At 38.8% G+C, this 13,583-nt stretch overlaps 1 protein-coding gene across 3 annotated transcripts in view; it reads right to left on the reverse strand.

The window, feature by feature from the left end:
• MMS22L (MMS22 like, DNA repair protein) overlaps positions 1 to 5,226 on the reverse strand; it is a 143,793-nt gene extending 138,567 nt beyond the window's left edge. For all 3 annotated transcript variants that reach the window (XM_033234665.1, XM_033234664.1, XM_033234663.1), the window contains exons 1-4: positions 5,049 to 5,226; positions 4,280 to 4,517; positions 3,238 to 3,363; positions 1,210 to 1,259 (exon numbers count right to left, since the gene is read on the reverse strand). In XM_033234665.1, coding sequence (XP_033090556.1) covers positions 1,210 to 1,259; positions 3,238 to 3,363; positions 4,280 to 4,443 — 340 coding nt within the window. In that variant the 5' untranslated portion in view covers positions 4,444 to 4,517; positions 5,049 to 5,226. The remainder of the gene's footprint in view (positions 1 to 1,209; positions 1,260 to 3,237; positions 3,364 to 4,279; positions 4,518 to 5,048) is intronic.
• Positions 5,227 to 13,583: the final 8,357 nt, after the last annotated feature.

Here is a 13,583-nt window from a genome sequence, read left to right on the forward strand (position 1 = left end):
GCCTCTTTTCTTTACTAATTAGGACCCTCCCTTTGTCTCACCTCCTTGATAAAAATTAAAATACCCACTCTTCAAATTGCCCCTGCTAATTAACAGCATCCAATCCAGAAAATAGCCTTATCCCCCTTCAGCCCTACTGAAAATTACTAAACATATCGCAAGTCCCTTCCTACTCCCTCTTACTGACAAGCCCCAGCTTTTCCTCATAATCGGTATTTCTCCTTTTTTCATAATCTAATCAACTTCTGTTTGACCAGAAGTGTTCCAGGTAGTCTTTGGTTGCTAGGTATCACTAATGATAGACACTGTATTAAGCATTTAACATGCTCAACAAAGTTACAACTATTACTTGGCATAAGACCCACAATTAGCTAGGGTTGGAAGCCAGGGTGACAAGGCCATGATTCTAAACACTGCACTGCACCAAAATTACTAGAAAGGAGAAGCAGCCTACACTAAAACACACTGACCTTCAATTCCCTTTACTACCTTAACTGTACAAACTGTGGCTCATGCCTGTAATCCTAGCACTTCAGGAGGCCACGGTGGGCAGATCACCTGAGGTCAGGAGTTTGAAATCAGCCTGGCCAAAACGGTGAAATCCCATCTGTACTAAAAATGCAAAAATTAGCTGGGGGTGGTGGCGGGTGCCTATAATCCCAGCTACTCAGGAGGCTGAGGCAGGAGAATCACTTGAACTCGGGTGGCAGAGGTTGCAGCGAGGTGAGATCGCACTCTTGCACTCCACCTCGACAAAAGAGTGGAACTCCGTATCAAAAGAAAAAAAAAAAAGATACCAATCTAAAAAAAAAAAAAAAAAGAAATCAGTAATCCATTAAACACCAAAAGCAAACAAAAAAGCAGTAAAGAAAATCAAGAAGAGAGCATGAGGTCTGACACTTTTTAGTTCTTATTTAAATTCTCTATCCCACTCCCTACCTCCAAAACAAGTACTAATTTTCTTCAGAGAAGTTTAGCTTCCTTAAGTTGGTTTTACCTTTAAAATCTACAGATTTGGGAAAATACTATATATCTCAGGTACAACAAAATTTAAAGTTATACTTTTTCTGCATACTAAGTTCATAAACTTCTGGCCTAATGCTTCCTCCATATTATCATGATATCCCAACTACACCATCATGGACCCATATGCAACTCACTATAATGCAGCACCATTCCCTTTTGCCATTAAACACACTTAAAACTTACCAAAATCACAACTGGACTGTAACAAGGTTTCCAAGTTGTATAGCTGTTGCCTAATTTTAAAAATGTAAGGTGAGAGTTAATTTTAGAACACTTTATAAAGCATGTAACAATTACATGGATAATGTTTCCAAATCTATTACACAGCTTCAATACCTCTTTTATTTGGGGATGATGATTAATACCTTGTGACTGTTAATTAAAGGATCAGCTTCAGGTAATGAAAACTTTAAGAAAAGATAAAATACATCCTTGCCCGACCTTCCAAAAGTATCTATTAAAGACTGCATATATCTCAAAAATTATTTCAAATACCACAGACTTCACCATCAGCAAGATACTGTTTATATCTTTAAGAAGTTTAAGACGGAGTGCAGTGGCTTACGCCTGTAATCCTAGCACTTTGGGAGGCCAAGGCAGGTGGATCACCTGAGGTCAGGAATTCAAGACCAGTCTGGCCAGCATGGTGAGACTCCATCTCTACTAAAAATACACAAAAATTAGCCGGGCGTGGTGGCGGGCCCCTGTAATCCCAGCTGCTTGGGAAGCTGAGGCAAAGAAGTGCCACTGCACTCCAGCCTGGGTGACAGTGCGAGACTCTGTCTCAAAAAAAAAAAAAAAAAAGGAAGTTTAAGATACATAAAACATTCTAGGTTAACAGTTACATAATAAAATTGTAAAGTGTATCAGTTAAACAATGGAAGTCCAAAAAAGGAATAATGTAGACTAAAGTTATCAGGGAAAGCTGTTTTATGATGTTCCATCTTAATTCCTGATAGTAATTTCTTGCTATTCTTCCTAGTTGATTTCAAACTCTTTAAAAATTAACCCACATTTATAACCTATGTCCTAAAGCCTCGCTCACTTAGCTTGTTCTCTCAATAAAACGTATGACATGGCATAGATACAATTAAGTCTCTTCAAAAGGTTTCATGGGATGATAGTGGAAGAATTCCTTCCACCTCTCCATTTTCCTTTAAATGTATCACAGAGATTTTTACTGTGTTTTGGAATAATTTGGTTTCAATAACTGACTCCTGTTTAAAATTACCTAAAATCTGAATATGAATTGTGTCTTAAGTGATAATGAAGAACTTTAATTTTTATTAATAGAGATTTTTTTTGAGACAAGAGTCTCGCTCTGTCGCTCAGGCTGGAGTGCAGTGGGCAATCTCGAATCACCGCAGCCTTCGCCTCCCAGGTTCCAACAATTCTCCTGCCTCAGCCTCCCAGGTAGCTGGGACTACAGGTGCGCACCACAACGCCTGGGTAATTTTTGTATTTTTAGTAGGGAAGGGGTTTCACCATGTTGGTCAGGCTGGTCTCAAACTCTCAACCTCGTGGTCTGCCCGCCTTGGCCTCCCAAAATGCTGGGATTACAAGCATGAGCCACCGTGCCTCGCCGTCCTCATCGTTTTTAAAAAGCCTGTATTTTTAAGAAATTCATACTCAAGTATTTATGGGTGAAATGACATGATGCCTAGGATTTGCTTACAAATACTTAAGTCAAAAGAAGAGGAGACAAGACATATGAAGGAAATGTAATAAAAAGTTGTTGTTTGCTGCAACTGAAGGAGGGTATATGGATGCTCATTATATTATTTTGTGTGTGCTTAAATTTTTTCATTAAAAAAATTTTAAATGTTGTCCAAATAGAGAAATAATATTTCTATTACACAATCTAAACAATTTATTTGGAAAGATCATACTCTAAAGATCACTGAAACACTATAGCAATTGAACAACAAAAGTATTTTAATTTTCTTCCAAAATCATAGTTCAAAGCCTTAAATATTTCTCAATACATGATGTCAAATGCCAAGAATAAAGATTCTAAAGATAAAACACAACTCATTAAAACCATTACTCAACAGGTGTTGCTGCTTGATATCTTACTGGTAAGATAATCAAGTGAGCAACCTGCACAATTCTCCTGGTCTTTTGTAGTATCAGTATTAGAAGCCACCCAACAATGTAATTTACACAAGTGAACAACACCTACACTCACAGAAAGTTAAAACGAAGAAATACCTGAATAAATGAAAGAGCTCTCTAGATGAATTCACTAATGCTGTTTCAGTAACCCACTGAATGCCAAATATTTCTAAGGTGTCTTCTTCAAAATTAGTTGGTAAAGGATCAAGATTCAAAATCAATCTGAAATGAAAATTATGTTTTAATCCCATAAAAAGTAAACTAAGTACCATACCTTTACATTATTTGAATCCATATTATACATGACATGTATAAAAAGTCAGAAAATGCCTTCGTACTTTACACATTCAAGATTACAATAGCTAAACTGTATTAAAATGTCAATCTTCTATATTGATAAAATGTACGACTAAAGTGTAATGTAAGTTAAGAGGAAAAATCAACACGGATTCTAAAACACATATTTCTGCCTGTCTTCACCAGCAGTCTTCAGTTGTAGAATTTTATCCTGCGAGGGTACATTTAATTGTTGAAACTGCTAACAGTTACTCTGAGCCATGTCTGGAGAACAGTATCGAATTAATGAAGTTGGGTATTCTATTTAAGGTCTCTCACAACGTACAACTATAAAGTCAACAAAAACAGTTTCCTGACTGAAACTGCCTCAGCAGGTACTACCAAAATATTTCAAGAACAGCAGTTTTACTGTAATATGTATGTACCTGCCCGAAGCAAAATAGGTAGGATTAAAAGGAACGGGGCAATAAAAAATGTTTGTCTTTCTTAAAAATTACTGGAAAGCTCTAGAATATTATCACACCCTTTAGAAGGAAATACTATTTCAAAAGGCTCAGATAGTTAGGAATTCACTTTAAGTAAAAGAAAAATTAGCGCCCAGCTCCCTACAGTAAAGGCACATCAGTTACCAAGGAAGTTTTCCCTAATACCCCAAATGCTTTAGATATGCCCTTACCAAGAAGCCAGCAGCAGAACTGATAATCATTTGTACCCTTATGATATACTAAGCTGATTTATAAAACATGATTTGGTGAACACCCAAGTTTAATGGGCTGAAATAACATTCCTAAAAAACTGGCGAATAATCAGATGAGGGAAAATGTCTCTGAGCTTTACCTACCGCTTAAGGGCTCCGCTGCAGAGGTAGGATTCTCCAGAAAAATGTTTTCCTCCTCCTCTGTTGTCAACAGCACAAGAAAAGTAAGGAGGTTTGCACCATTCTGTCCCCAGCTCCAGCTCTAAACTGTCAGTCAGGAACGTCGACGCGGCAGAACAGTTCTCCATTGTTTACTTCATGTTCTGAAATGTTTGGGGTTCGTCGTATCATTAAGGGCTCCAGAGAAGGTGTGAAGAAATTCCTGTAGGTGGGGGCCGAGAGACTGGGGGTTACTTCAGAAACTTCCCAGGACGTCCGCCAGCAGGAAGGAAAAACGAACAAACCCAGAAGCCAAATTTCCAATCCTCCCCTGCCGCTCCGCCCCTCAAGGCTGTCAGAACTTAAGACAAAATGCATAACCAACTGGCTGTGGCAGGGACTTCGAAATCTGCCCACTAGGTCGGACTGTGCAGCCCAGGACAAGGCGAAAAGCAAAGAAATGTCTGCAGGACAGAGCATCCCGGGCTCGCCTAGAACTTCGCCCTCCGCCAGGTTTCTAAACCACTCTCCGCCCGTTTCCTAGCAGCAAGGTGGAGAACGCTCCCTCCCCGGCTTGGGGTGAAAACCAGGAAACCAGTCCCTAGAGCCAACCTCAACCGTCCAAGGAGGAGGCGAGACCCACCAGGCCCCATGCCCGGCAGCACTCAGGCGGAGAAGGCTGGGTGCCGGTATCCCGCGCACCTGGCTGCAGTTAAGGACTCGGTGCCTCGGTCACCCGAGGTGCCTGTCGTACCTGCTCACACTTCCAGCTCCCGAAATCTACCTCCTGTGACCCATACCACCACTAGGAAATCTGTGGGGTCTAAACCGCAAACAGGCGAAATTCCCGCCACCGCGCGCCCGCGCTCCGGAAAGGCAGGGCCACGGCGCAGCCCTCCCCCGGCTACCAATCGCCTCGCGATATCTGCGCCAAAACAGCCGGCGCTCCACGAATTCTCGCGAGAGTCAGTCAACCCAGGACAAGGTACAGATAAACTTTTTTTTTTTTTTTGTACCTTTAATTGGTGCGTTCGACTGGAAGGAGGGGCCTGGTAAAAAAAAAACAAAAAAACGGAACTGCTGCTGAGGCGGAGGAGAGGAGGATTTAAGGACTACGGGTTTATCCTCTGGCTAAAGGGAAGAGATTTACTCCAGTGAGTGCGAAGTGAGTGCCCCGTTTACACCTACAGTCGCGCCGTCCCCTCTTCCCGCTCTGGGGCCAGCAACTCTTGTTAGAATGCAGGATGCCTTTTGTCCACGGACTGTGAGGCAGGCAAGTTCAACAATGAATTTTCTCTGTAACTGATGGAACGAGTAGACAGAAAATTAGTATGGATATGGAAAACTTGGAAAGCCCTGTTAACCGACTTGACCTAATTGACGTTTATAGGTGACCAACCCAACAATAGCAGAATACACACTCTTGGCAAGTGCACATGAAACATTCACTAAGCGAGACCACATTCCGAGCCATAAAACAAACGTCATCAACTTTAAAAGGGCTTAAATCGTACGAAGTATATAGTCTGATCATAATGGCATTAAACTAGAAATAAAAAATAGATAACTGAAAAACTCTAATTTTGAAGATTAAGAATCATACTTGTAACTAACCTATGAATCAGGAAATATCACAGGAAAATTAGAAAATACTTTCAATTAAATTAAAATGAAAACATTAAAATTTGTAATAGTACCTGGTTACATTAAAAAGAAAGAACTCAATTCAATAAACTTTTATCTTAAGTAACTAGAAAAAAACCGCCAGCATATTGAAACCAAAGCAAGCAAAATGAATGAAATAATAAATAGTAGCAATAAATGGGATGAAATAAATGGAAGGAAATAAATGCAACCAAAAGTTGTTTTTTTAAAAACAGCAATATAATTGATAAACCCTCTACCCAGACTGATAAAATAAACATATCATCAGTATCAGGAATTAAAAAGGTTTCATCACTATGAAATTTAGTCATTAGAAGGACAAGGATATTAAAAGAACATTATGAACATTTTTATGCCAATAAACATAGGTGAAATGGACAAATTCCTTAAAAGACACAAACTCAAAACTCAAGAAGAAAATTTGAGTATCTTTGTATTTATCATAGTACTCAGAATCTTTGGTTAAGCCTCCCCCTCTTCTCTCTCTCTCTCCACACACACACACACACACACACACACACACGCCACTTCTTACAAGAAAACTCCAGGCCAGGGCAGGCACAGTGGCTTTGGGCGGCTGAGGTGGGTGGATCCCTTGAGACCAGGAGTTCCAGACCAGCCTGGGCAACATGCTGAAACCCTGTCCCTCGTCTCCACAAAAAAATACAAAAATTAGCCGGGCATGGTGGTGCTCGTCTGTACTGCCAACTACTTAGGGAGACTGAGGTGGGAGGATCACTTGACCTGGAGAGGTCTAGGCTGCAGTGAACTGTGAGTGTGCCATTGTACTCCAGCCTGGGCAACAGAACAAGACCGTTTCTCAAAAGCAACAAAAGAAACAAACAAAAACTCTCCAGGCCAAATGGCCTTACTTTAAATTCTCCCAAACATTTAAGGAAGGAATAATATCAATTCTCCACGAATTCTTACAGAAAATAGGAGATTGGATGCTTGTCTTATCAGGCTAGCACCACACTGGTATCAAAACTTGAAAAAGACAAAAGACAATTACAATCTGATATCCCATGCAAACTTAAAGGCAGAAATGTTAGCAAGCAAAATCCAGCAGTACATAAAAAGGAAAACATACGATGGCAAGGTGTGGTGGTTCATGCCTGTAATCTCAGCACTTTGGGAGGCCAAGGTGGGCAAATCAGTTGAGGTCAGGAGTTCAAGACCAGCCTGGCCAACATGGTGAATCCCTGTCTCTACTAAAAATAGAAAAATTAGTGAGGTATGGCGCCATGTGCCTGTAGTCCTAGCTACACAGGAGGCTGAGGCAGGAGAATCACTTGAACCCATCATGCGGAGGTTACAGTGAGCCGAGATCACAGAACTGCACTCCAGAGCAAGACTCTGTCTCAAAACAAACAGCATGACATATGACAAGAAAATTAGATTCATGTTAGGAATGCAAGGTTATTCAAATTTCTACAAGTAACCGGTTCACTATATCAAGTCTATAAAAAGAAAAACTGTCATCTCAATAGATGCTGGAAAATCACTTGAGAAATTCAACATCCATTCATGACAAAAAGTCTCTGCCAACTAAGAATGGAAGAAACTCCCTACCTGATATGTGATATCTATGACAAACCTGCTATTAACATCATACTTAGTTATAAAAATGAATGTTCTTGGAAGGGGGGAGGGATAGCATTACTGGATATACCTAATGTAAATGATGAGTTAGTGGGTGCAGCACACCAACATGGCACATGTATACATGTGTAACAAACCTGTATGTTGTGCACATGTACCCTAGAACTTAAAAGTGTAATCAAAAAGAAAAAAAAATGGATGTTCTTTCCCTAAGATTGAGAAAAAGGCAATGATGTCCACTTTTTCCACTTCTCTCAACATTTTACTGGAGGTAACTAGTCAATGCAGTAAGGAAGAGGAAGAAGTAAATGTCATATACATTGGATAAGAAGAAGTAAACCTGTCTTGATTTTCAGATGGCATAATTATTCATATAGAAAATCCTAAAAACTCTCTACAAATATCTACAAAAACTGTGAGTTCAGAAAGCTGGCGGGGTTCAGTGATACACAAAAATTAATTGTATTTTATAGACATGGAACGACAATTTGAAAATCAGAATTTAGAAAACAACACTATTTAATGACATAAAAATATTTAAATTTAACAAAATATGCATCAGATTTTGCTAAGGATTCCAAAATATTGCTGAAAAAAATTCAAGAATATTCAAGTAAATAGAATGAGATAGCATAATCATAAATTGGAAGACTCAATATTATTAAAAGTTTTCCTAAAATTTATCTATGGGTTCAAAGGACTGCCAATCAAAATCCTAATCACAGAGAACTTTCTTTTGTAGAAATTGACAAATGCATTCCAAAATCGATATGGAAATGCAAGGGCCTAGATTAACCAAAACAATTTTGAGTAAGAATAGTGTTGAAAGATTTCCAGTACCTGATTTCAGGACTTACCATTAAGTTACAATAATCAAAACAGTATGATTTTGATCTAAGGCTAGACATAGCCAGTGGAATAGATTAGAGACTCCAGTAATAGGCCTCTATACACATTTGATCAACTGCTTTTTGGCAAAGGTAATTCCATGGTGAAAGTATAGTCTTTTCAACAAATAGTGAGAGAACTATTGGATACTGATACACTTAAAAATGAACTTACCTCATATTATAAAATTTAACCCAGTAAGGATCATAGACCTACATGTAAGAGCTAAAACTCTGAAACCTTTTAGATGTTCAGCTTGCTAGTAATCCAGAAAATTCCAGCAAAGAAAAACAAGAAATAAGGCTAATCCAAAGGAGAAAAATCAAGTGTGTGTGGTATGTTATGATGTCTGTCATGAAATCCAAGAGATGTATTTTGTGAAAGAATGGGTAAGCTATGTCAAATATTGCTGATAAGTGAAATAATAAAGGAAGACAAATTAATCATTGGTATTGGCAAGAAATAGGTCATTACTAATGTTGATAAAAGCCATTTAAGTTGAGTAGTTGGGGAAAGACATCTGATAGGAGTGGGTCATATAGAAAATGGGAGGTGAATCAGCAAATATTGAAACTTTACCCAGGAATTTAATTGAAAATAAAGCATAAAAATAGGGCAAAGGGACATATAGGGATCAAGAAATGGTATTTTGTGGATAAAAGATGTTAGAACATGTTTGCAAGGCTATGGCAATTATTAAATGGAAGGAAAAAAGATGCTCAGAAGGGGAATAATTGCAAGAATAAAGGCATTGAAAAGATGAGAGGGGATAGTATTCACTACACAGATGACATATGAACCTCTGATAGGATCAAGAAAAATTTTTTATCGTACTAGGAAGTGTAAAAGGTATACAGATTAAGATGGCTGGAGGTGGTGAACTAGGTGTTGGAATGTTGAGTTGTTGTTTTATTTCATCTATTTCTCTGTGACACATCAACTGGAAGTGAGAAGAAGGAGTAGTTACTAGAGATTAGAGAAAAGGTGTGATATTGTCATATTGGTGAGTAGAAAAGTATGTTTACTAGGGAAAGATAATAAGAATGTCTGGAAGTGTTGAGTGATCATTTGAGATTTGTGACCAAAAATTAGAGTTCAGTCATCATGATTTTGTCATTTTCTCCAGCACCATTCAGCTACTTGGTAAAAGAGGGGAGGACAGACCAGGCACTGTGGCTCACACCTGTAATTCCAACACTTTGGGAGGCCAAGGCAGGTAGATCACTTGAGGTCAGGAGTTCAAGACCAGCCTGACCTACATGGTGAAACTCTGTCTCTAAAAATACAAAACTTAGCCAGTTATGGAGGCACACACCTGTAGTCCCAGCTACTCAGGAGGGTGAGGCAGAAGAATCGCTTGAACCCGGGAGGCAGAGGTTGCAGTGAGCCGATATCGTGCCACTGCATTCCAGACTGGGTGACAGAGCGAGACTCCATCTCAAAAAAATAAATAAATAAATAAAAAGCCAAAAACAACAGCAACAACAACAACAACAACAAAACAGGGAAGACATATGATAGAATTTGAATGTTGTATAATAAGTGAACCCATTCTAACTTACTGCTTTTTAAAAAATATACTCACAAACCATCTATTTGATAATATATTCTTGTGTTTTCAGATAGCAGAGTCAAAGTCAAACAATTTAATATGAATGCCATGTTTTGTAGGAGGGAAACTTTTCACAAATTCAACTTAGTATGATATATTACACTGACTAAAAGGTCTCAGTTTCAGAAAAGTTATGATTTTAATTGAAATCTTATTTAAAGTTTAAGACTGTTACTTCTTATCCCTTAAATATAAACGAAGATCACCTTACCTCTTTATAATAACTGCTCTTAAGTCTAGAATTGGATTCAACATTGTAGCAATATCTGATCAATATTAAATCCAGTTCTAGTGATCTTATTATTACAGTTAGCCACTATTGAGGAGACACTGAGATAGCTCAACTTAGATATGGCTTTTAGTTCTGTGCTGTGCTATTGAAAATATTAGGTTATCTCCATGAGCTATCTATTGCAAATGTTTATACAACCTACCATAAGCTGACTTTCTGTCGACCCACAGTATTTTAATGCACTAATTTTGTGCAACAGATAATGAACTCTTAACCTCTCAAGTGCTACTCCCTGGCACACATGTTCTGATTTAAACAACTACTTCAGTAGCAACAGAGAAATGTAGTTGGTTAAGAAGGAACAACTTTCCTATAAAAGGAAAAGGACTTTTCGTACAACTGTTCAAGGCACTTTGTCATTAACAAGGGAATACACCACATAGAACCTTGAAAAAATCTACATACAAGAAAAACTCCATTATTGATCTTCATTCATTTTTCTATAGCTTTAGCATCTTTCCCTCCTGCATGTGCTCTTAATCCATTTTCTTTTACCCCCAGGAGCTTGATCCTTCAGTTACCACTATTTCTTCAATCTTCAACCACTCCCTCTCTCCTATCTTCTTTCCCTAAGCCTACTGTGATAGGCATCTTCTAAGACGACTGTAATAACTGCCAGTATTCATGTCCTTGTGCAGTCTTCTGCCCTTGAGTGTGGGCCGAACCTGAAGACTTGCTTCTATTGAATAGAATAAAGCAAAAAGTGATGAGATATCACTTCCATGATTAGCTTACAAAAGACTGTGATTACATCTTGCTAGAACACTCTCTCTCACTAACATTCTTCCCCTCTCAGCTTCTTGGCTAGTTCACTTTGATGAAGTAAACTGCCATGTTAGAGAGGCCCACATGGAAAAGACTGAGAGTAGACTCTGGACAATAGGCAGTGAAGAACCATGGTCCTCAGTCCATCAGTCCACAAGGAACTAAATTCTGCCAACAATCATCTGAGTGAGTTTGGAAAGCAGATTATTCTGCAGTTGAGCTTTGAGATGACTAGACCTGGGCAAGTATATAGTAGATAATTTAATCTTGTCCAAAAAGGAGTCTGGGCCTTTGCGCTTGGCTTATGAGAGGTAATTTCTAAGCCTCTGGAATGTTGGGGCCTAGGATCATACAGGATAATCTAACAATGTGATTTGGGCTGGCAGTTGGCCATGCCTGAAAGATCAAAAATGTAATTTAGGGTGGTCTTTGAGTCACGTGGTATCAGTCAACCTGGAGACTGAGATCAACCATGTGGGTAATCATGCTAACATGCCTGCCCACTAAAAGCTCTGAACACTGAGGCTCAGGTGAGCTTCCCTGGTTGGCAGCATTGTGTGCATACTGTCACACGTTGACACTGGGAAAGTAACACATCATGACTCCACTGGGAAAATAAAACAGATGTTTCACCAAACAGAAGTTTGATACTTTCTTAGACTCTGCCCTATGTGTTTCTTCTCTTGGCTGATTTGAATCTGTATCCTTTCCTTGTAACCATAATTGTGAATATAATAGTTTTCAATGAGTTCTATGAATTTCTCTCACACATTATCAAAGATTAGGGTGGTTTTGAGAACCCCTCGGACCTACAACTGGAGTGAAAATTGAGGGTAGTCCTAGTGTGGACTGTCTGCCCCCAACTTCACAGTTGACTAAACTCTTTTAGCAACATTGCTGCCAGCTAACCACCCACAGTGAGTGACAACTTGACTGCACCTATAAAAGTCCTTGAAGCAGGGGATTCAGTTAGGCCACCTTCAGATTTCTAGATGAGATAATAAATTTTACTAATATAATAAAATTTTGTTATCTTGAGAAACTATGAGATAATAAATTTGTTGTTTCAAGCCACTAAGTCTTGGTATAACTTATTACATAGTAATAGATCATTAACATAGCTAATAACATACTTAAAAAAAAAAAATAAAGCTTGCTTCAATCCAAGAGTTCAATATCAGCTTGAGGAACAAAGCAACACCCTGTCTCTACAAAACATTAAAAAAATTAGCTACGCATGGTGGCACATGCCTGTAGTCATAGCACTTTGAGAGGCAGAAACAAGATGATTGCTTAAGCCCAGGAGTTGGAGGCTTCAGTGAGCTATGATTGCACCACTGCACTTCCACTTAAATGACAGAGCAAGACCCTGTTTCTGAAAAATTTTTAAACATTAAAAAAAAAAAAAAAAGCAGCCAGGCATGGTGGTTCTTGCCTGTAATCCCAGCATTTTGAATGGTGCAGGCAGGTGGATCACCTGAGGTCAGGAGTTCAAGACTAGCCTGGCCAACATAGTGAAACCCTGTCTCTACTAAAAATACAAAAATTAGCCAGGTGGTAGTGGTGCTCCCCTGTAATCTCAGCTACTTGGGAGGCTGAGGCTGGGGAATCACTTGAAACCAGGAGGGGAGGCAGAGGTTGCAGTGAGCCAAGATCGGCCACCACACTCCAGCCTGGGTGACAGAGGGAGACTCTTTTATCAATCAATCAATCAATAAATCAATCAAGCAAAACAAACCTTGTTTTCTTGTATTTAAATAGTAACATTGATTCTGAATCTAACCAAATGATAATAAGCACCTTTCAGGGCTCATGCTCTCTATATATCTTTTAACTAATATCCTTATTTTTAGAGCATTTTTAGGATTATTTAAAAAGTTTTTTTCACCTTTTATTTTTACAGATGGAATCATGCTATGTTGCCCAGGCCGGTCTTAAACTCTTGAGCTCAAGGGATCCTCTCACTTCAGCCTCCTGAGTAGCTGGGACTATAGGCACATGCCACTGCACCCAACTTGAATTTTTAGGTTTACAGAAAACTCGAACAGAAAGTACAGAGAGTTCCCATGCGTTCCCTTACCCTTCTTTGTACATAAATTACCTTACCCTTCTTCACACTCTATATTTTTTCCTAACCAACCTACTCCAGACACATTTTCTATTACTAGTTCCATGCAGATTACTCTAAAATTTATATCTCTATCCAGACCTCTCCTCTGAGCTGCAGATCTTTAAATAAAACTGCTTGCTTAATATCTCCTCGTGGATGCCTCAAAAAAACCTTCAAATTTGATGTCCAATAATGAATGCATTATTATTTCTCCTAAGCAAATGCTCTTACAGAAATGGCCATCTTTGTAAATGGTACCACATTCTTTCATGACAAAAATCTTAAAGCCTTAATAGTAGCCTGTTTTGACAATCTTATCTCCTCATCCTCATGTTTACTTTCTCATCAAATGTTT

The sequence above is a fragment of the Trachypithecus francoisi genome, unplaced genomic scaffold (assembly GCF_009764315.1).
Source record: "Trachypithecus francoisi isolate TF-2019V2 unplaced genomic scaffold, Tfra_2.0 Lachesis_group15, whole genome shotgun sequence".
In the NCBI taxonomy this organism is placed as follows: domain Eukaryota; kingdom Metazoa; phylum Chordata; class Mammalia; order Primates; family Cercopithecidae; genus Trachypithecus; species Trachypithecus francoisi.